This window comes from Dipodomys ordii, unplaced genomic scaffold (genome assembly GCF_000151885.1).
Source record: "Dipodomys ordii isolate 6190 unplaced genomic scaffold, Dord_2.0 Scaffold25, whole genome shotgun sequence".
Lineage (NCBI taxonomy): Eukaryota > Metazoa > Chordata > Mammalia > Rodentia > Heteromyidae > Dipodomys > Dipodomys ordii.
Genome location: NW_012267241.1, coordinates 8577346 through 8600396, shown reverse-complemented (window position 1 = coordinate 8600396; position 23051 = coordinate 8577346). Strand labels below are relative to the sequence as shown.

At 40.2% G+C, this 23051-nt stretch overlaps 1 protein-coding gene across 2 annotated transcripts in view; it reads left to right on the top strand.

The window, feature by feature from the left end:
• Positions 1-23051, top strand: part of Fhod3 (formin homology 2 domain containing 3) — a 427181-nt gene that overhangs the window by 232525 nt on the left and 171605 nt on the right. For both annotated transcript variants that reach the window (XM_013014940.1, XM_013014939.1), the window contains exon 6: positions 19350-19444. In XM_013014940.1, coding sequence (XP_012870394.1) covers positions 19350-19444 — 95 coding nt within the window. The remainder of the gene's footprint in view (positions 1-19349; positions 19445-23051) is intronic.

Genomic DNA, 23051 nt, shown 5'->3' with positions numbered 1-23051 from the left:
AGCACCACATAAGCAAAAAGAAAAAAGCTGGAAGTGGCGCTGTGGCTCAAGTGGTAGAGTGCTAGCCTTGAGCTGAAGAGTTGAGGGACAGCACTCAGGCCCAGAGTTCAGGCCCCACGACTGGACCCCCCCCCCAAAAAAAGAATCTTCTCAAATTAGTAATCTGGGTTCACCTCATCATCCAACTTTCTGGGATGCCAGCTGTTATTGCTTATTGTCTTTAAAAGATCATTGTTATATTTAGTCTGGCTTTATGCTCACTGCAGGCAAAAAGGGAAATTTGATCCCTGTTCCTCTCTGCTAGAACCAGCAGTTTTGCAACTTGTAGTATTTAAAATGTCTTGGTCATATGTCATCATTCACCAAAAACGATTGGACTTTTTGACTTAATAATTCTGCTACTCTGGGAATATAGCTGACATAACTTTCAAAAGAAAAAAAAGATGTTACATATACACAAATATGGTGAATAGCATTATTTATAATGACTAATTAGAAGGAATGTGTGTTTAATGAAAGGAAAGTTAGTTCAAATGAAGACTTAGGTATGCAGTTAAACATTGCAGATTTATAAGTTAAGATTTGAATTTTTAAATACCAAATCTTTCATATTAAATTCATGAGAGATATATTAATATATTCCATAGTATTTCATTGTTGCAACCTAATGCAAGTACATTCATGAGGACAAAGACTTGAAAGAGACTCTAGCCTTCTGTATCCATGAGTCCTGCATCCAAGGATTCAACCAAATGTGGATGGAAAATGTTCAGGAAAATATTGTATCCATATTACGCACAGACTTTTTTCTTGATGTTCCCTAAACGATAGAGTAAAATAACTACTTACATTGTATTGGATAAATTAAAGTAATTGAGATGACTTAAAGTATATGGAAGGATACATATCAGTGATAGGCAAATACTGGAGCATTTTATGGAAGGGCCTTGGCCCTTGGTCAAGGATTTTGGTATTTGTAAGAAGTGTTGGAAGCCATGACCCCAGATAACAAAGAGGGCTATATACCATTGAGTTTTTCCTTCTTGCTTTAAAGAATATATTTATCATTGCATTAGAATCTGCCACTTGGGAAATAATTTCAAAATTATTCATTTTACTCTTATACTAACATACAAAGAAGATGTGTGCACCTGTGGACCTTCCATTTGACCTTAAGAAATTAGAATTAATAGCATAGTTGAAGGTTTCAATATATCATTCTACAGTTATGTATTTTCCTCCCCCCCAGAAACCATTACTTTGCTGACCCCTGAACATAATAATCTCTAAATCCCATGTAGTACTGTTTTTATGTCTGCAAACTTTTTTTGGGGGGGGGAGTTCAGTCGTGGGGCCTGAACTCTGGGCCTGGGCTCTGTCCCTCAGCTCTTCAGCTCTACCATTTGAGCCACAGCGCCACTTCCGGCTTTTTTCTTTTTGCTTATGTGGTGCTGAGGAATCAAACCCCGGGCCTCATGCATGCAAGGCAAGTGCTCTACCACTGAGCCACCTTCCCAGCCCCATGTCTGCAAACTTTTGATAAAAGTATCATATACATTTCCTGTGATTTAATATTGCCACTCAGTGCTATATTTAATATTTAATAATTAAATATTTAATTTTGTTGAAATGTAACATTTCTGGATGCATGGTTTCACGATCTAACTTCCTTCTGATGGAGTAAAGTTGCCTTATGTCTTTTTTTTAAACTGTCACAAACATGGATGCTTCAACAATTTTCTATGTCTTTCTCCCTATGAATTTGTATGTGCTTTTCTAGGTTAAATTAGATAGGAATATGAAAAGATGCAGGCTATGGGGTCAGTAATTATGTTTGATGGAGCTAGATTTCATAATCTCTCTGATTTTACTATCTGTTCTCTGGAAGAAGCCATGCCATGTATCTCCAGGTCTGTGTTAAAATTTCCCCACATGATTCTTAAACATTAAAACACCGTACATTGCTTTGTTGTTAACTGAAACTTAAATGTGAAGCTGGAACCATCCTAGTTTATCTACAGAGCTTTGCCTTAGTTATGTAGCATTAGGGGACTTAAGTATTTATTTTGGCACCACTCACAAGTGATGCCTTGTGCATAAATCACTGGATTGCGCTACTCTTGGAATTTGCCTGTTGGGCCTACCTTAGTCTGAATTCCTCTGAACTGTATCACTGTGGAGCTGCCTGTGCTTCCTGCCTGTGCTCTGCTCAGCTGCTGATCCTGCCTCCTCTGACCAGCTGTCCTGTTGTTACCAGTGTCACATGATGGGTACAAAATCACCTGACTGTAACTCAGTTCACCCATTGTGCAATGCTATCTTCTCTGTCCTGACCTTCTCCTGAGACTGCTCTCAGTGATCTTTCTTACGGGTCCTTGATGGTTTCTTTGAGTATGATTATTCTGGGCCTTTTACAGTTCTTCAATTCAGGATGATCTCAGGAAGGTCAAATGGTTACAGACTCTTCTAGCCTTTGATCACCATGTTGTCACAAGTCTACCTCCAACTCTTTACCCAACAGCTTTGTTCATCCTCTTTAAGCTTCTTCCTTTGTTCCAGGGTGCTTTCCTGGCTCAGAAAGAGGAAGATCAAAATGAACAGCAGCACTGCTGGGAGATCAATCTCTCCTCCACTGAGAAAGAAGCAACCACATAGCTTCAGCTTTGTCCTTTCTCCTTTCTGACTAATCAGCTGCCATAGGCATGTGATTATTGCAGTAAGCAATAATAAGCAGTGTTGGTCACCTGCAGCCCTGCCAGTACTTGTACCATCCCTTCGTCTCTGCACTGCATTTTAGCACCTTGCCTGGGCAGAACACATAGGGTTTTAAAATGAGATACACAGCAACTTTTGCTCCTCCCACAAGATTTCTACTCTCTGAGGATGCATCTATTTTGGTTCTTCTCTTCACTGTCTTATTCTGACCCAGACAACATGAGCCCAGGAAATAGCATGGCTGGAGACTGTGACCTTACGTGATTGTTGTTAAAATAACCTTCTGAGCTGGGCACTGGTGGATCATGCCTATAATTCTAATCAGAAGATGATGGTCTGAAGCCAGCCTGGACAGAAAAATGCGTGAGACTTCTCCAATTAACCAGAAATTAACTAGACATGTGGCTCGAGTGATAGAACACCAGTTGTGAACAGAAAAGTCAAGAAAGAGCGTGAAGTCCTGAGTTCAAGCTTTACTACTGATGCACACATGAAAAATGACCTTTTCTTTTGCAAATTGTGTAGAACTATAGTTCTCATTCCTGTGGGAGAAGGGTGGAGGCATAAGCTTTGTTAGCATGTTGTTAGCGTGAATCAGCACATTAACTTTCCAGCACATTCCTCCTTGAGCCTTGCCTCTCTGTACCACATACATATAGGTTTCTTCCAGAGCCCCTGAAATCATGTTTTATGTCTATAGAATTTCTTTACTGGCTTGCTAGTCCAATTTTTAAGGAAATATCCCATTCCATTGTGCCTCATCTCAGCGAGATGAATTAGCATGGAAAAGGTATGTCCACACAGTTCGTGTTCTATGCTTAATTTAAGACCTCTGATGACTCCTGCTGCTTCTTTTTGGAGCATATTTTAGGCTGGGTTTTATATCTACCTGCAAGGCCTCAACACATATCTCAAAGCCAAACGTTACCCCAAAGGTAGAGATGCAGTCCTTGTATGAAGGTTATTGAGGATGCTGGCACCACTGAAGATGGTGGAAGCTGCCACTTTTTAGGGACTTCTTTTTAGTCATCTCATTCAGCCAGGCAGTATTAGTTGCTACCTGAGTTTGCATTAGACAATAGATTTAAAGGTTATGAAGTCTTGAATTTGATTTTCACTGCAATCCCTTTAGACCTGGGTTGTTTTTTTTTTTTCCCCAATGGAGTAATTTGAAACACTAGAGGTCAAGCCACGTGCACATAGTTGCTTGTTTGGTAAGAGGCAATGCCAGGTGGCTTCAACCCCAAATTTCTTTGGCTTGAAATCCCTGGCTTGCAACACATCCTGGTTTACCTTCTGCCCTTCCCTTCAAGGTTGTGATGGACCAGGGCTTCAGTCAGTCTTCCTTCCTGACTGCTCCAGTGCTCTGTTCATTCCTGCTCAATGAGCTTGCCATGCTTGGCGCTTCACAAATGCTGTGACTCCTTGCAGGAGTGAGTGTGTAGATCAGTCCTGAGGAAAGCACAAGTGTTGGAGCCAAATGGAAGGCAGCCCCTTCACTGTAGTAGGTCTCCCACTGTGCTGAAAAGACTGGATTGAGGCCTGTAACCGAGCCTTATGATACTTTCCAACCCCAAACTCCTTTTTGTTGTTCTCTGAGTATGAAGAACAGCTGGGTTTTGATTTTTAGGTTAAGGCAAATATTTAATTACAGAGAACAAAGCAATATTTGTGAAAAAATTTTGACATTTCCCTATGAGGCCTTTGAAGACATGAATTTTGAAGGCTGTAAACTTACCATGTACTTATGTATGGCCCATGTTTTTGTGAGCAACCATAAACCACTGTAATATGTAAGTGACCTTTATTCCCAAGAACCAATTTTCTTATTTCTCATTTTTGTAGAAAATTTGTGGTCTAAAGTATTTGTTCAGTTTTGGTAGCTGATGACATGCACAATGATTATATATTTATAGAATTAAAAACAAAATACTAAATCATCAACAGCCAGTAATGATTATTAGGATGGCAAAAACAATTCACTTCTAATGAGCGTATAATTACAGCTGGCAGGAAATAGCTATTAAATAGTTGGAATCTCCAGCATGAGCCAAGGCAACAGGATGAGTGGTGATATGTCTCCTTGAAGGCAGTGTATTGTTGCCTTGCTTAACTCTACAAGGGCGCACTAAGCTTGGGCTTATTCTGCATAGGCAGAAACACTTCTAGCCCTATTAGTACACAGGTCCAGATGAGAAGAAGTCCACCATGTTGTCTTACTGCTAATTAATATGCAGGTTTCTGCCTACATACAAATGTCTGCTGTGGACATTAAGCATTTACTTTTATCCAAGTAACATTTATGATAAGATTTTAGCTTGACTTTTATTGGAGGTCAAAACATATACATCAAAAAACATTCCAGCCATTTAAGTGGTGGAGTTCAGTGACATTTGTTACTATCACAATATTGTGTCACTATTACCACCATCTACTTCCAAGGATTTTCTGTCCTCTATTAGGAACTCTGTAACTCTTCAATCTTCCTTCCCACAGTCTCTCTGAAGTTGCCTGGCTACTTCCTATAGGCACAATCATACAGCATTATACTTCACATAATTTTTTTCAAGGTTTGTCCATCTTGTACATATTTTAATAGTACATCCACATATTAAATGCTTCTATATCTATTGATGTATATTTTAAACTTCTTGAAAGGCAGATAATAGAGAAGATATGCATAATCAACAGATTCAATCATTGTTTTCCTCCTTTAAAGGACACATCAGTTTTTTTCATCTTTAAGTACTATAAATTTAGAGTTGACAAGTGATTATGGTCACAAAGCAGTGTTTTGGTTCTTTGCTTAACATGCACACCTTAGTATTTGATTTTATGAAATACATTTAACATAATTGAAATTACTAAATTATTATAAAATTAAAATTATTAAAATACATGAAACAAGTTTCTACCAGTTATAAGGAATTTTTATTATAAAATTAAAATTATTAAAATACATGAAACAAGTTTCTACCAGTTATAAGGAATTTAGATATAACTAAGTAATAGGCCAGTGGTGACATTAATCTTCAGCTTTTATATTGAAAGTCCCAGTCTTGAAAGTCCCATTTTAGAGCACTCCAATATAGTCACAAAGGCCCCTGAGAAGAAATTAGGTAAAGAGTTTTTTAAAAAATAAAAATAAATAAATTAAAAAAGGGTTTTTTGTTGTTAAAAATACTAAGTGAACTGAATTTAGGATCAACATACAATGTTTGAGAGCTGAAATTTTAAGACTGTGTCATCAAAACCTGCCTGTGGGTATACCTTGTTAAACACTGATGACACCTGAGAAACATTTCCAGTAATTTGAATCATTAAGAGAAACAGGCTGGGCTGAAGGGGACCAGTGCCATCTCTCTAGTCCCTATCCGCAGTTCTCTGTCTCCTGGAGTGTATTCAAGGTTTTCCTCAGGCATTGGAACCTCTCCTGTGTTTGCCTTTGGTCAAAAAGCAAGTACTGGTATTCTGAGCCCATTGCAGAGAGTGCTTTGGGATGAACCCTAAGCACCCCCTTAGGAATGGTTTGGCTGTGACTAACATTTCCTACTACCGTGTAGGAGAATCACCACAGAGCATCATAAACACAGAGATGTCAGCTTCACACCTACAGCCTGTCAAGTCAGTAGTGGAGGTGGGATGGGAAGGGCTGAAGAGTAGGGGCTCCAGGCTTCCAACACAGTGAGCTTCCTCTGTTGTCCATCCTGGGCACCCTCTGTCTCTCCAGTGTCTGGGATGCTCCTGGAGATGTTTCTCCAGCCTGTCCTGGGAGCCCGGCAGCAAATCCTCCCAGATCTGTGTTGTGAGATGCATATTCACAGAAGTTGCTAGAATTTTAGCAAGTTAAGTCAAGTAAAAAAATTAAGATTGTTATTATAAAGGTGATGTACAGAGGAGTTACAATTACATATGTCAGATAAAGAGTACATTTCTTTTTGGATAATGTCACCCTTTCCCTTGCTCTCTCCCAGTTTTTTCCTTCTGTCCCCACCAATTTAGTCAATTTTTTTTAAAAGTTCCAACCATTGAAATTCTAACCAGAAATTCAGAATTATTATATTAAAATCTTTTAAATGCCCAAAAGTATATTTCTGATTTTTCACAGAGATTCAATTGGTATGCAATTTTACATTAATAAGATAGATTTGTCGAGTCCAGAATTATATGTAAACACCTAATAGAAGTTTGCCCCCTAGTGCTGGATAATTCCCATTACATCCTCACAGGGGCCTTAGGGTAACGCTAGAGAAATGTTGAACTTTGGAGGTGTTCAGATTGAACATCAGTAAAAATCCAAACTTTATTAGCATTAAAATATTAGCAAGAACTTTCTCAGGCATATCTCATGCCTGTAATCCTAGCTACATAGGAGGCAGAGAATTAGAGGGCAGCCTAGGCAAAAATGCAAAACCCTATTTGAAAAATAAAAGCCTAAAGGACTGGAGAATGACTCACCCAATATAATACCTGTCCAGTAAGTACAGGGACCTGAGTTCAAACTCCATTCCAGAAAGAGAGAGAGAGAGAGAGGGGAGAGAGAGAGAAAGAGAGAGAGAGAGAGAGGAAGGAGGGGCCGGGGAAGGAAGAAGGGAGGGACCTGTACACACTGACTTCCTGTTCCTTCCTCTTCTAGTCCCCCAGTCCCCCAGTTTATAGGATTATGCAGCCCACATTTGTAATCCCAATTTAGGATCCAGCTTGGATCCATTTGCAGTCCCGTAAGATAGCCTACACTTTCTTGGATGGGAAATGGTGGAGATATCATGCAAACCAGCTTGTCCCTGGGGCCAAGTCTTTTGAGTTTTCCTTGATGCTGATACATCTTGAAAGCAAGAACTAGAGAGACTGTTCACATGCTTCTTTACTCTCAAGACCTGGGCATTCATCTATCTTCTACCAGCGAAGTAGAAAGGTATCTAGCAAGGTATGCCTCTTTCCCTCCTCCGCCCTGAAACTATACCTAATTAGTCAGACACCTACCAAATTTTGGGTGTTTATGAGCTCCATGCTACTTGCTTACACTAATTACTCTCTCCAAACCTCATATCTTTTGCCTCTGTCACCCAGTACTCAGACACCTAGGGGTACATGCCCTGTGTAGATGCTTCCTAAATGAACCCTCCCTAGCAGGAGGAGCTTCATTTCCCATATCACTGGTGAAGCCACTGACCTTGGGAACCAGACTAGGTGGCCTTGGGAAAGGCCAGGGTGCTCTTGAGCACAGGGGAGTGAATGGGACCAATCTGACTACTGCTGAGAGCCCATTTCTGATTTATTTCATCTCTGGCTCTGAGGTGCACTTAGGGTGGCTGTTTGCTTCTATTGCTGTATCATTGGCCGAGGTCCTGGATGATCATTATTGAACAGATAATTAAAATAACCATTTATTTGTCTTTCCACTGAGAAACTAGGAGTTGGCCAAAATAGTTTAGAAGCTCAACACCTGTTAATGTATGACATTGTCTTCATTCCTTTTTCTTATAGAAAAAAAGCGGGGAGGGGGAAATGGTCCAATGGGAAAGATTGAAAACCTCTGAGGCTCATAGGTGGAGTAGAGGACCACAGCCTGGTTGTAATGAAGCCGTTCCTGTGCTGCTGGTTGGGATTTCAACTGTTGCTGGTAGGAAGGGGAATGAATCCACCAGAGACAAATCAGTCTTTGGTGTGGCATTAGATGGAAGAGGAGGAGGCAGAGCCCTTGGCTGCAGGATATCTTTATTGGAAGGAAGGTTCTGACCAGAAGGACCAGCATCAGTGCTGTTTTAGGGTCCCTAAAACAGGACTTTCCTTCTTCTCAGAGTTGCTAATTAAGCTAGTGGATATATGTTGTTGTTTTTTTAAACCCTTTGGAAAAGGGCCATTCTAGGGTGGAGAAAGGTGATTAGAGGTAAGGAAAAGTGAAATAATTAGTAATTTTTTTCTAGAAGAATGCTTTAGGAAATTTGCATTGTAAATACTTGCTAATGACTGGCAAAGAACTCAAAAGTCTGACACCTTCCTGGAGCTCTTTGTGCTGATTAAATTCTTGTCTCCAGCCTGCACTTGGCAGCTTAATTCTCCCTCATTTTCATGCAGTAATTGGTGTCAAATGAGTATTTCTTTGACAGTTGCCCTTGAGGACAACTGGGCTGGGACCTGTTATTTAGTGCATGCAATTAAGTGGAAGAAAATAATAATGTGGACTCCAAGGTCTTCATTGAGTTCTAAGAATGTTGACATTATCAACCTCTTTTCAGTATTTACAGGGAGAAGGAGGTTTGGTGAATAATTAGAGATCAACAAATTCCATTTTGTTGTTAAGAAGAGTGAATTTTAATGTCACAATGAAAATAAGTTGAAATTCCTTCTTCAAGATGAATGATCCCTTCCCAGAAGATAAGGTTTAAGTAGTAGTAGTGGAGGTAGCAGGTTGTTGAGCCCCATCTGGTCTGGTTGAAGGAAGCATTGTTTGTCTTCATGTTTAGTGTTGCCCAGAAAGAACTGATAGTGTCCAATACCATGGCATTCCCTTTTGATGGGCAAGTCCAAAGATCACCCTCACCAAGAGCCAAATAACCAAATCTTTTGTAACAAATGGCTAGTTTACAGTAAAATATACTTATAGTTATTTATTATAACATATTTATATTATAACTAATTTATTATAAATGTTATAGTCAAATTGAATTTAATAAAGCTTTAAAAAATAATCCAAGTAACTAGTATTTGCTTGTAGCATGATATTGTCCTTATGGTAAGGAGATTTTTTTTCATATGATTTATCTATTTCTTTTTCACTTTTAGTAGAAACAGGAGTTTTGTATTTCAGTTACATTTTCCAATGATAAATGATCTCACACAATGAAACAGGCTGTTACCGAGGGAGGCCTATTTTGCTGGCCGTATGGTATGCCAATTACTGAAATGATGCTTTCTTTGCAAAATGGAAAGAGTCTATTTGCAAGCTGGCCAGACAAGGGGAAGAAGGAACCCTAAGTCTCAAATCTACCTTTCTAAGAATAAAGTTTAGCATATTTATAAAGAAACATGGTGGCCTGAGACATAGGGAAAAGTGGTGAGAGGTAAGAAAACATGAGATATTTAGTGGTTCACATATGCATAAGTGGATATCACAGGTCTTCATAAGGGGGATGCTCAGAATATGGTGATGGCAGTGTATCCTGAGCCTGCATTTTGGGACATTCAATGTCCATGAGCATCCCCTGGACACTCACACAGGCCTACATGAAGAGCTGATAGTTTCAATTAGTTTGAGATAAAAAACATGGCCTTCAAGAAGTTGGTAAACAGCTAAGGCCACCATCACCACTGTGACCCACACACACCTGAGGATGCTCATTACCCTCAGCAAAGCTAAAGGACTAGATTGCTTAGCCTGAGACCAATATAATTGGAAGTGAAGTCAGAGCCACAGGCAAGTAAGGGTAGAGGGTTCACTCAGTTTTAAGTCTTTCCATCTTACTTTTATGAAGAAAACCCAAGTCAAGAGGAGGAAGGCCAAATAGAAAGGCAACCAAAACCACTCAAGCTTCCCTGAGAAGGAATCATTTGTTTGATGGTAGAACTGTCGGCTCAAATATGCAAGTGGATATTTTAGTTTAAAAAAAAACAAAAACCAAGGGGCTGGGAAGGTGGCTCAGTGGTAGAGTGTTTGCCTTGCATGCATGAGGCCCTGGGTTCAATTCCTCAGGACCACATAAGCAGAAAAAGCTAGAAGTGGCGCTGTGGCTCAAGTGGTAGAGGGCTAGCCTTGAACTGAAGAGCTGAGGAACAGTGCCCAGGCCCAGAGTTCAGGCACCATGACTAGCCAAAAAACAAAAACAAAACAAAAAAAAACCAAATCTTTTCTATTATGTGAAAAAAGCTAGTTTATAGCAAAATATACTTACAGTCATAAATATGCTATACTAAAATTGAATTTAATCACAATTTTAAGGCATTAAAATACTTAGGCCTAAAAACTATGTAAGTCCCTTGTTGAAATCGTTGTGGGCTTAGAATCTCTGTGCCTGCTTGCAGAATTCATGTGGCCTTCATTTCATTACTTCACAAAAAGTAAAAGGAGAGTAGATTAGAGGGTGGTTTAAGAAAATAACCCAAGTAAAGACCTTTTGTCTTGCTTGTAAGTTTATCTGTTTTGGGTAGGGTATGAGGGCAGGGACGCAGAAAGGGTGGGACAAAGGGTGAACAAATGTAGCAGTGATACACACAAGACGCCATGTTGAAAATGAACTATACAACTTGTGAATGGTGATAGGCGGGAAGAGCTGAGAGAGAGCGAAGGAAGGGGTGACACTGCTCAAAGAGAAATGGACTCATTCCCTGACCTGACTTATGTAACTGTGACTCTTTGTTCTCTGTATATCACTTTTACAATAACACACACACACACACACACACACACACAAACACACACACACACACACACTCTAATGGCCTAGGACAGTGATGTTTAAGAGTTCTTTGTGCCAGAAATCAGGTTCTTCTGCCAGGGTATCAGTATTACTTTTCCATTCTCCTTGGCATTTTTTTTTTCTTTTTGGTATCTTTAGCTGGAGGAAAGGACATGAACAAGCAGGCAAATAAATAATTTGGGAGTGTATTGTTATGTGTCTCCAATGTGTTAGAAATTCTTTTTTTTTTTAAAGAAACTAGAATGTGAGTAAAATGTAGAAGTAGAATACTTGCCCAGTATTTCCAAGGTTGTAGTTTGAGCATCCAGGATTAATTGATTAATAAAACAGTCAAGCTTACTCCTGGCTTGTAGAAATTAATCCATGTTTTCTATGTGCCTAGCACGTGATGTCATGTAACTAATTAAACTTTGATAGGCTTGGAAGGGAAGCCATGAGATGACAGAAAAAAAGCTTAGACACACAGGATCCCAGACAGTCTGGGCAGGTAGCCAAAAGGCTGGCAGGTTGGTTGTGTGTGTGGGGGTGGGGGTGGGGGTAGGGCCCAGAGCCCTGTCCCTGGTGAAGAGGGAGACAGAACATTGTCCAGCCCCAGCTGACAAGTTAAATGCCTTGGAAAATTCAGTAGCAACAACACCTATTGTAGTTTGAGGAAAAGGTAGGGGAATCAAAAGTGGGAGATCAGCTGGGACCAGCAGTTTCTTTCATCCTGGAACAAGAGTCAAAGCTAGATCTGCAGCAGTACTGGAAGAAAGATTCAGAAGGGAATATAAACGAGGGAATTAGATGAGTCACTAGAGGTATAGGATGAAGAAGGGAAGGAATCTGGAATAGTTGGTTTCAAACTTGTCCAGATGAAGAACTACAGGGAAAAAATATAATTCTACAAAAATAAGAACAATCTTTCCCTTAATAAGTGCTTGCTATTGTGTTGACTGACAACAACACATTACTGGTTCGGACCCATTAAATGGATTCCTCAACTCCATCTTGAAGTTGCAGATGTTGAAGGGGCTGCTGGTGAAGGCTGGATGGCTGAGTGCTGTGTTTGTTACAGGGCCCCTCAGCATTCCTGAAGGAGGTGGGGTCGGGGAGTGCCAGTGGGAAGGCGAGGGCATTCAAAACTGTTCAGTTGCTGTTCTGGCAAAGCCAATAGCAATGACCTGCTGTCTATACAAGACTTCTGTGGAGAATTCCTGGGAGTAGGGGGAAGAGAAGAGATTAAGGAAGAAAGGAAGAAAGAACTGAAAATCACAGGCGTAGACTGATGAGGCTGAACTCAGAGTAGGCCCTAGCCTACCTTCCACATTTCTGCTAAGATGGTTCTTCTTTAGACAGCAGGGTTAAGTTCCAATTCTGGGTGAGACAGAATAAACACACACACACACACACACATGCCTGTCTATCTCACTAAATCTGGGGAGAGCTGGATGCTGTGTAATCCTAGCTATTTGGGAAGCCGATATTGGGAGGACTAAAGATGAAGCAAGCCTAGGCAAAAAGTTTACAAAGGACTTATCTCAATCAGTGAATGTTGGGCATAGTGGTATGTACCTGATATCCTAGCTCTTTTGAGTGAATAGGAGGATCACAGTCCGAAATACAATGAAGGCAAAAAGAACTAGAGGCATGGCTCAAGTGGTAGAACACCCACCTAGCAATTACAAGTCCTTGAGTTCAACCCTAGTATTACAAAATAAATAATAAAAGCATCTGGCGAGAAATCCAGGGAGCAACCATTTGAGGACTCACCCTAGTAAATGATAACAGGCATATAGAAGAGGAAGACTAGAGTTTGAAATGGCATGGAACTGCTTTTAACATTTTTCTTCTGGTCTGGACTTCTATCAGCCCTCAAGCCAGAGAGAGCATTGGGGTGGACACAGATTCTGCAGGAAGCCTTCACCTCCTTCTTTGGACAGGAGGAAAGGGATTCCATGTACAGAAACACCTACATTTCTTACTCTTGATTTCTGTGTTTCCTGACACTACTACCCCAAAGTAATCCACCAATGAGATCACCTGTGGGGACCTGGTGCCTGGCAGGCATCTAACTTCTGAGGGCGTAGGACAGACACTTTTACTCCCATTGGGAAGCACAGTCACAAGAGGCCTGGGGTGGGTGAACTCTGGTTGTAGGGTTTTGTTTTGTTTTCTCTCTCTCTTCTGTTTTGTATTAACTCAGATGTGGATATAGTCATAGAAAGCAAGTGTCTGAGCAGGATCATGTGTCAGTTTGGGGCCCAAACACTCAGAGTCTTAGAGGATAGTAAAGTCATAGGACCTAAGCATAGGGATCTGACCTCCAGTTCTGTATGAATCCCTGGGGTCTCCACCTACTGTGCTGGCATGAATGCATGCCCCAAACAGCATTCCAAAGTCTTTAAGAATCCAACAAGAAGAGAAACTATAGAGCCTAGGTTCCAGGCTGGCCACTGTGTGAAGTTCACACAGAAACCACCCAAATGGCCTAGCAAAGGCTTTGAAAATTCAACTGGTTTTTTTTGGAGTCATAGCCTATAGAGGGCAGATCAGAACTTGTAGCCAACTTAATTGACTGTTTAAGCAAAAAATGCCAACATTTTCTATAGTATTTAAGCAAATGCCAGGATTTCATAATTGTCAAAATTATTCAGGATATAAGCCAAAATGACTTGGCGTGGACTAAACTAGGAAAATCTCAACTTGCATGGAAATAGACAAATCAACAGTCTCCAGTGCCAAGATTGTAAAATACTAAGAGTGAATGCTACTGTAATTAATGAAAAGTCTTATCAAAGAAATGTGAGATTAAAAAGAGAGGAGAACCCACTGGAAAAGCTACAAATGAAAAATATAATAAAAACATCACTAAATGTGCTCAACAGCAGATTGGAGATGATAGACATAATTTCAAACACAACAATAATTAAATGAGGCTGGTCTAACCATACTAGTTAAAAGATATTATCAGAATGGACAAAGACTCAACTATAATAATAGTATAGATGGCGTAAAACCAAAAAGACAAAGAAAGAAAAGTCATGCAAAAAATTAAAATAAAATTAAATAAGTTTATAAATAATATCATATATATGAAAAATCACATATATGTCCTATATATGCATATATATGGGAAAACACATTTTATGCAAAAATGACCTCAAATTGTATCACATAACTAAACATTAAAAATGACATAATCTTTAGAAGTAAATAGGAGAAAATCTTGATAACGTTGAGTTTGGAAAGCATTCTTTCCATTGCATTTTGTAACTGGAGGCCGAGGAAGGTTAGCTGCTTGACTCTGGGTCTTTTAGATCTGTTGAGCTTGTGCTTCTGTCTGGTGCATGATTGGTGTTTGCCTTCGGTGAAGTAGTTTGACCTCAGGAAGTACTTTATGTTATTCACACTCACTAAACACCACTAAGGGTCAGGGACTGCTTTAATTCCATCCTATATTACTGAAAGGTGGGCATAACAATGCTAGCCTCTAACTTTAGAGATCAATTGTAGCTCAGAAAAACCAATAAATATATTTACAGTAAATTTCTTCAGTATGAAAACAAGAATGCTCCCTTTCTGCCTGTTTTATATTTTAGCAGTAGTAGAATTTGAACTCAAGACCTCACACTTAATAGGCAGGTACTCTTATCTATGCCTTTTTTTGTTTGTTTGTTTTGTTTGTTTGTCAGTCATGGGGCTTGAACTCTGGGCCTGGGCACTGTCTCTCAGCTTTTCAGCTCAAGGCAAGCACTCAACCAATTGAGCCCTAGCGTCACTTCCGGTTTTCTGAGTGGTTTATTGGAGATAAGAGTCTTACAGAGTTTCCTGCCCAGGCTGGCTTTGAACTGTGATCTTCAGATCTCAGCCTCCTGAGTAGCTAGGATTACAGGTATGAGCCACTGATGCCCAGCCTTACCTATGCCTTTTACATAGCTGGAATTACAAGCATGTGCCACAGTGCCAGCTTGTTTGTCAAGATGAGATTTTGTTGGCTTCTTCCCTGGCTTGATCTGAATGTACAACTCCTCCGATCTCTGTCTCCCAAGTAGTTGGGATTATAGAGGTGAGCCACTGCACCAGACCTTACTCTGCCCTTACTTAGATCTACATGTCTCCCTACCACACTATTCTAACTCTCTCAGCCTCCTCTGCTGTCTTAAAAGCACAAATCACTAATTTTCATGGCTCTTGTGATCCAGATGTGTGCTTTCAGGGTATCTTTTTTTTTTTTTCCATGCATAAGTTTCCATGCATAACTTTCAGGTTGGTGGGCCTGCACTTTTGGATCCTAATGCAATATTAACTCACTTGAATCTCTTTAGCACCATCTTGTGTCTGAAGCGCGTGTTGCAGGAAGATTGTTTCAGCATCAGGCCTCAGATAAAAAGGATCTAGTAAGTCGGTAGCTTTTGGATTATCACCATAGTATGCTAAATCAGTGCAATCAGGAAGTTGAATTGAAATCAACATGAAGTTTACAAAGTGATACATTAATAAAATTCTGATGGGAGACAGTCTTTAAATATTCATACGCCTTTCCCTTTCTAGAGCAGCCTCCAGGCTTTCCAGACTTTAATTTATTTGCTCAGTAGCTGAGGCCCTGAGCAGAGCAGTTAGGGCAGAGATCATCTAGCCAGATTGCAGCCTTACCAAAGAAAAGCCCTCTCCCAAGGCTGCACCTCCCAGAGGAAGGCTTGAAAAGTCCAGTTGTCCGTCCTCAGTCTTCTCAGGCTGATTTAGTGGTGCCCCAGGATTGGCTTCTCCAAGAGGGGGACTCAGAACAAGGAAAAGAATATGGAACACAACCCCTTCTCAGCCATTTCCCCCTGTGTGTTGGAAGGGGAGGAGAAAAGGGAAAATTGGAGCAGAATGTATTACATTTTAGATTCCTTCTGTGAATTAGAGTCTGGATTTCCACAGGAGGAGAGAGGTGGACTTGTCAAAGATTCTACACCAAACAGAAGCACCTCTTTCCTTTAGTATCCAGCCTGGTTTTTGTTCTTCATATACATTATTTTCTGGTATAGAAGTAATGGTGCTTATACTGGAAATATAGAAAAATAGGAAAAAGTAGGAACACATATATCCAGACAGTCATAATGCTTTGTATTTTATGGGTTTTCTTTCCTTTTTTGTTTTTTTTAAATGATACTGGATTGACTTGGGACCTCGTGCATGCTGGGTAAAGCGCTCTACATCCCTGCCCTGAGTCTCTGTCTGTCTTTATGTAGGAAGACTTGAATGTTTTTTAATATATATACATATATATATATATATATTTTTTTTTTTGGTGGGTCGTGGGGCCTGAAATCTGGGCATGGATACTATCCCTCAGCTCTTCAGCTCAAGGCTAACACTCTACCACTTGAACTACAGCACCACTTCCAGTTTTTTTTTCTGCTTATGTGGTGCTGAGGAATCAAACCCAGGGCCTCATGCATGCAAGGCAAGCGCTCTACCACTGAGCCACCTTCCCAGCCCTTAATATATATTTTTTATTGTAAAGATACTGTACAGAATTACATGATCAAGGTAATGAGTCCATTTCCTATGGAGTATTGTTACACTCTCCTTTATTTTCCCCCTACCATCCCTTTCCTCTCCACCTCCCCAGCTAAGACTTGAATGTTTGTTGGATTGACACTTCTTTTATATGTACTTTTTAATTATTTTGTCAGAAACACTTTGTAGGTTAGGACATGTCCTTCATAAATTCCTGAACATGCTGAGTTCTAGGACCAGGATAGGTAGTCATTTGTGTATTGTCATTTTGATATTACAAATGGCACCTTCAGTGAATATCTCTGCTATCTTCTTGTGTTTTCACCCTTTCTTTTTGGAAACTTAAGAGTCCACTCATTTTCCAATCACAATGCTTGGAAAAACCCTTAAAGAGGATCCAGTCTCCTAATACAGATATCCTGAGCTTACCTACTCTGTCTGGAGGAAAGGGAGGGATGGATGCTTGAGGCAAATTCTTCCACTTCTCAGTGTCAGGTTTGTTGTTGTTTTTTGGCAGTGCTAGGATTTGAACTCAGGGCTTGATGCTCTTAAGCTACACCTCTTAAGCTACACCTCTAGCTCTTTTTTGCTTTAGTTTCTTTTCAAATAGGGTCTCACATTTGGATCCAGGCTGGCTTACCCAGCATCCCTACTATTTGCATTTCCTGTACCACAGGCATGATAGGCCCATGCCAGCATTCCCAGCTTTTTATTGGTTGAGACAGGGTCTCATGAACTTTTGTGCCTGGGTTGGCCTCACATTGCATTTTTCCTGAGTAGTTGGGATTACAAGCATGAGCCACAGTGCCAGCCAGAGCCATGTTTCATCCATCAAACCATAGGAACAATACCACTACACAGGAATATTAATAGCACAGGTAAAATCCCTCCTCAGGGTGTGGCATTCAGTGAACACTAAATAAGTAAGAAATAGTTTTAAAACAATGCAAAAAATAACTTTATTACAGCAGGGTTTTTAGCAATTTTCCCTGTCATCAGTGAAGTTTGAAGTTGTTTGCTTAGTTTCTCTAGCATTTGATAACCTAGTCATTTCTTCTAAACACCTTTGCTCTCTTAACAAAGATGCTACTTTATTATAAATGAACACATTTTTGTTATTATATACTAGCTTATATCTTCTTAGAAAATACTCTTGCCTTCTTTCTATTGACATTAAGTATTTTATCAGTTTGCATAAGCTATGTATACAAGAAATTACTAATTTATCATGTTATATGCATGCTGTTATATGCATACGTTTCTAATATTATATTTTTTTACATCAAGCTGTTTTGTTTGTATGTTACATGCATTTTCTCATTAAGTAGAAACATGTGATAATTGTGATCTCACAAATTTTGTGAGCTTTTTGTGTCGTTATTACTCACAAAAAATGACAGCATTTGTTTTCACCCATTCTGCCTCTTACTATTATTCATGTCCTACTAAATTTGCTTGAAATTTATAGCATTATTTAAAAACTATCTCCACTATGTCACCATGAACTGGAATATGAACCTGTGATTTCCAAATATATACTATCTGTTTTTTTCCAGGTTATGTTGAATTTTTTTTGGGGGGGAGGGGATCATGGGTCTTGAACTCAGGGCCTGGGTGCTATCCCTGAGCTTTTGTGCTTAAAGCCAGAGCTCTACCACCTTCAGCCACAACTCTACTTCCAGTTTTCTGATAGTTAAGTGGAGATGAGTCTCACAGACATCTGTGACAACACATACATAAAAGAATAAAAGCCTATTGGTATACTAAAATGATTATTTTTATGAGACTCTGAACTATGTTAATTTTATTCTTCTGGATATTCCAATCTTCTAAAATGAGATTTCCTACTGTTACCAGCTAAACAAAAGTTCCCTAAAAACCTATGAATGCTATACAAGTTAATTTTATTGGTGACATGATTTAGGGGGTTGGGCATGGTATAAGTAAGAATACTTAGGTGTATGCAGCATTTCTCTGGGCATTATCTACAATACCAATTATTTTGAGCAAAAATTCTGCCTAATGGAGTTGAAAAATGGAATTCATATTTGTTCTTAAATAACTCAATTTATAGTCTCTTTGTGGAGAAAAATGACATTAAACAAAGAATTCAAGACTGGCCATAAGATACATGCTTTCTTACATTTTTAATCAGGTCATTTTAAACAAGATTTAATCCGATCATTTTCCTCATTTCTGATATTTTAATCAGAAAAAATATTCCACAAGGATGAGAAATAGTACTTAAGTGTGTGTTTATTCTTTTTTAACCTAATGGCATAAAATTGCATTAGCTCAGGATGGTTTGATGTAATCTGGAACCTACTGACCCCAGGCTGGGTCTCTGAACAGGATGTTTTTAACAGCTTCACACATGTTCCAGTCCGCGGTGGGAAGCTACAGCCCAGACACCATGCCGTGGCTATCTTTGCTTTGTCTGGGACCACACATATACAGATGTGTAAAATGTGCATGCATCTGTACACCAAGGCCCAGAGAAACAAGGGTTTGCTACCTCAATTGTATCTTCCAGATACCAGGAATGCTTTGTGTATCTTTCTTTTTGCATTGAAATTTAGTTCATTTCAGAACTCAGTTTGTATCTCATTGAAGTTCAATGTATTAAACACTTAAAAGTCTGAAAATCTCCATTGCCCTTGTGATCATGAAAGCGAATTCTTTTTTGTTATAAATTCTTAATGCTCCTTTGCTTGTTTTTCTTTTCTCTAGCTTTGGGCCAGATTATGTTGTACGTGGATGGGATGAATGGAGTGATCAACCACAGCGAAACCATTCAATGGCTCTACACTCTTATTGGGTCAAAGGTAAAAGAAAATTATGGTTGGCCTTCTTGTTCAGTGTGCATATCATGTGATTATCCCCTCTGAGATGTTTATTTGCAGAAACCTTATTCAGCTATGTTGAAATCCCATCTCAGTACAAATGAGTACAAATGTATAGGTTAGGTTGCAACTAGCCTATGAAATTTTAATGTATTTTTATTTTTCCTTTTCTTAAGCTGTAATCAAATGCCTTGATCATCTTCTGCTTTTAATGCTTAGTTAAAACATTAGGCCATAAATGTAGCATTGACGTACCTCCTGCATTTCATGTTTGTATTATTAAGTTGTTTATACGTACTTCAGTGCTTTACATACGTATGTGTAGATTCTTATCTATAGATGAAAGGATTTGAAATTGCCTTTCAACTTTTACCTTAAGGGTCAATGTAACCAATATTTATCTACTGATGCACCAGGCACCACACAGGGTGATTTGCAAGCATGATTTCATTTCATCCCTATGAGATCACTATCAAGTGAATAGCATCATTCTCCCTTATTGTGAGAATCCAGGCAAATTCCCTATGGATCTTAGCTTATATCCACCCAGTGATGGCCTCAGCTGGGAGCTCTCACACCCTGCAAAGCAGATCCATGCGATTGCTCCAGACCTGCAAGATGCCGGGCAGAGCTCTAGCATAGTCCTCTCTGATTTGCTGGGAGCAAGGGAGGGAGTGTCAGTTTGCAGAGGAGTAGGGAGGGGGGGGTCTTACCTTGGCTATATGCAAATGTTGCCAAAATGGAGTACGGTGAGTGAAGACTGATAGTGTGACTGGAGTAGAGTTGGGCAGGGAAGGACTTGAGGATCTAGATGTGAAACTTTGAATCTGACTTAAATTCCTGGATGAACATAGCTTTCTGGAGTCTCTACAGTACCTGTTGTTACACTCAGATTATTCCTGATCATGGTCACCCACTTATACTGAATTGAGTAAGGGTTTAATGGTTGGTGTGCACTAGCACTGAATCACATCTTCTAGCCCTGCTCCTCACATTACCTCCCTCCAAGGAATGCTGCTGTCCAATTGATGCTGTGCTCAACATGGCTTTCCTTTCAGACTTCCCAGGCTCCTATGATTCTCTTCTTACCTAGCAGGAGGGCTTATTTTCTGGATGTATCTGTGCCAGGGAGATGCCCACTGGGTCTCAAAGCCTTGGTTGACCCTTATGTTTCTCCTTAGTTTTCCTTTTGAGACATTTCCCCCTCCCCCATTTCATTCTAGAAAGAGCTCCGGAGACTGAAAACGTGTTGTTTTCTTCTTGGCTTAGTTTTCTATGGCAAATGGAAGTGACTATTTTGAAACTGATGTAAGGGATTTTAGAAGAGGAAAAATGCTGGGCCTGTTCGCTTGGCCTAGCCAGGTGGAGAGAACCTTTATATTTGACAACCTGTTTGTCTGCTGGGAACCCTTCCTAATTTTCCTTGCCTTACATTCTTTTCTAATTTTTGTTGTGCATCTGGTGCTGTCCAACTCTGTCTAGATGATCTCTAGAACCCTCAGACCTACAGCAATGGGAAGAGATTTGACTATTAAAATCAATATTTGGTCCCTGTCACAGCTGGAATAAGAAATTATTATAGTTCACTGGAGATTGTAGCCCAAGTAGTAGAGTGTCAGCCATCCACAAGAAAGCCAAGAGAGAGCATGAGATCCCGAGTTCAAGTCCCAGAACTGCCTGCCCCTTCCCAAAGCACAATATTGGACAGTTTTACTCTCCCAGGGTTGCATTAGGAATATCAAAAGGGAATTGTTATAGTTTCATTACAGCTCTGAGACTGGGTACTGGGATGGGATTAAGAAAGTAAATCAGTGTAGCAGGGGAAGATAGAGGAGTGGCCTGGTTTGAGTGTCTCCCTCCAATCTGTGTGCTGGAAATGTGATCCAAATGCAACAGCATTGGGAGGCACAAGCTTTTGGGGGGGGTTAAAATCATGAAGGTTCCGTCCTTGCAAATGGATTAACAACACCATTATAAGAAGGGCTACAGTAGTGGTCTGGCTTCATTCTGCCTTCTGCCATGTGAGGACACTGCTTCCATTCTGGAGAAGGTGACAACACACTACCATTTTGGAACCAGAAAGGCATGACTGTAAGGCCAGTACCGTGGTCTTGAACTTCCCAGCTTCCCAAGAAATAAACTGTTGTTGTTGTTGTTTAAAGAATGAATTACCTAGTCTTAAGTATTTCATTGCCGCATCACAAATGGGATAAGACAGAGAAGAAAAGTGCAACAAAAAATAAAAAGGAGAGATGGAAAGAAGTGAGAGGAGACCATGAAGAGAAAGGGAAAAAAAAAACAAACCAGGAATAAAAAATGAATCCCTCGGCCCCCAGCCTGTAATGTTGCAACAGCTCTATGTGGATTTTCCTTTGGACTCATTCTGTAAGGAAAATAAACAACTGGAAAGAGGCACAAAGGAAAAGTCCTCCTCACATTTGTAACAAAAAATGTGGAGAAATGAAAGTGACAGCTTCAGAAATAAGTGGAAGGATGATGGGTTTCCTGGAAGGCAGGCTCCATGTGCTTGCTCCTCTCTCGTTCCTGGGCACCCACCTCAGAGCTGTCTGGGAGCTTGCACTTGGTCCTTCCCCATCCATCAGGTCATCAACACTAGGCTAGAGGTTTTCTGTCTCTAATTTTCATTTTATCCAAAGCAAGTACATAATAACTGCTGGCATTTGGCACTATATGGAGACAGGCAAAGACAGACCTGTCAGCCTGTGCTCTTAGAAGGAACACTGGTAGCCTGTGTTAGACTCAGTGTGGTATCAGATGAAGGTTTTGCACCAGGGTGTGTCTGATCCCAAATTTCTGGCAGAAAGTCAGAAACAGCAGCAGCTATCAAGTTGTTTTTTTTTTTTTGTTTGTGATTTTGTTTTTCAGCACAGGTCTAATGAAATCCTCCCATCTTTATAAAAGACAATACAGTATCTTCTGACACCCCCATCTGGAAAGTGAAGGGTCCAGAATAAGAATGGATGCTTTGACCAATACCACTTTACCATCTCTTCAAGGCTAGGATTCTACAACTGTGTATTGTGTAATAAACACTTCAAATCGAAGCCAATGTCACTCACCTGAGTGCATCACAAGCAACAGCATAATGGCAACAAGGCCAAAGGTCCTGGTCAGCTTCCACTCCTCTCCAATCTACACCATCTCCTGGAGCCCCAAGCCCTGCTCTCTCCTAGGGAACATTTCCTTATTCTCAAACCTAGCAGGTCCAAACCTGAGGCCAACAAACCCCAACATCCAATTTCTCTACCCCTACCAGATGCATTGCTAGGTGCCCCATATCAACAGTGACCCTGCCTTTGATTCCTGCTGTCTTCTATCTACCTTAAAAAACCCAGTTCTAGAAGGCTAGTCCTCAATGGGCCCATTGCCTCACAGTTGTGCTACTGCCCAGCCTCCATCCCTGTCACTTCCACTCTCCTCCCCCTGCCCTTCTAAAAACTATTGTCCTAATGACAAACTTTCAGAGATGCGGGCAGAGATGGGGAAGGGAGGGTAGGGCAGCATGCTTGCTCTCAGACAAGTGCAAGGGAAAACTGGAGATCAGTGCACAGCAACGTGGGGCACAGCT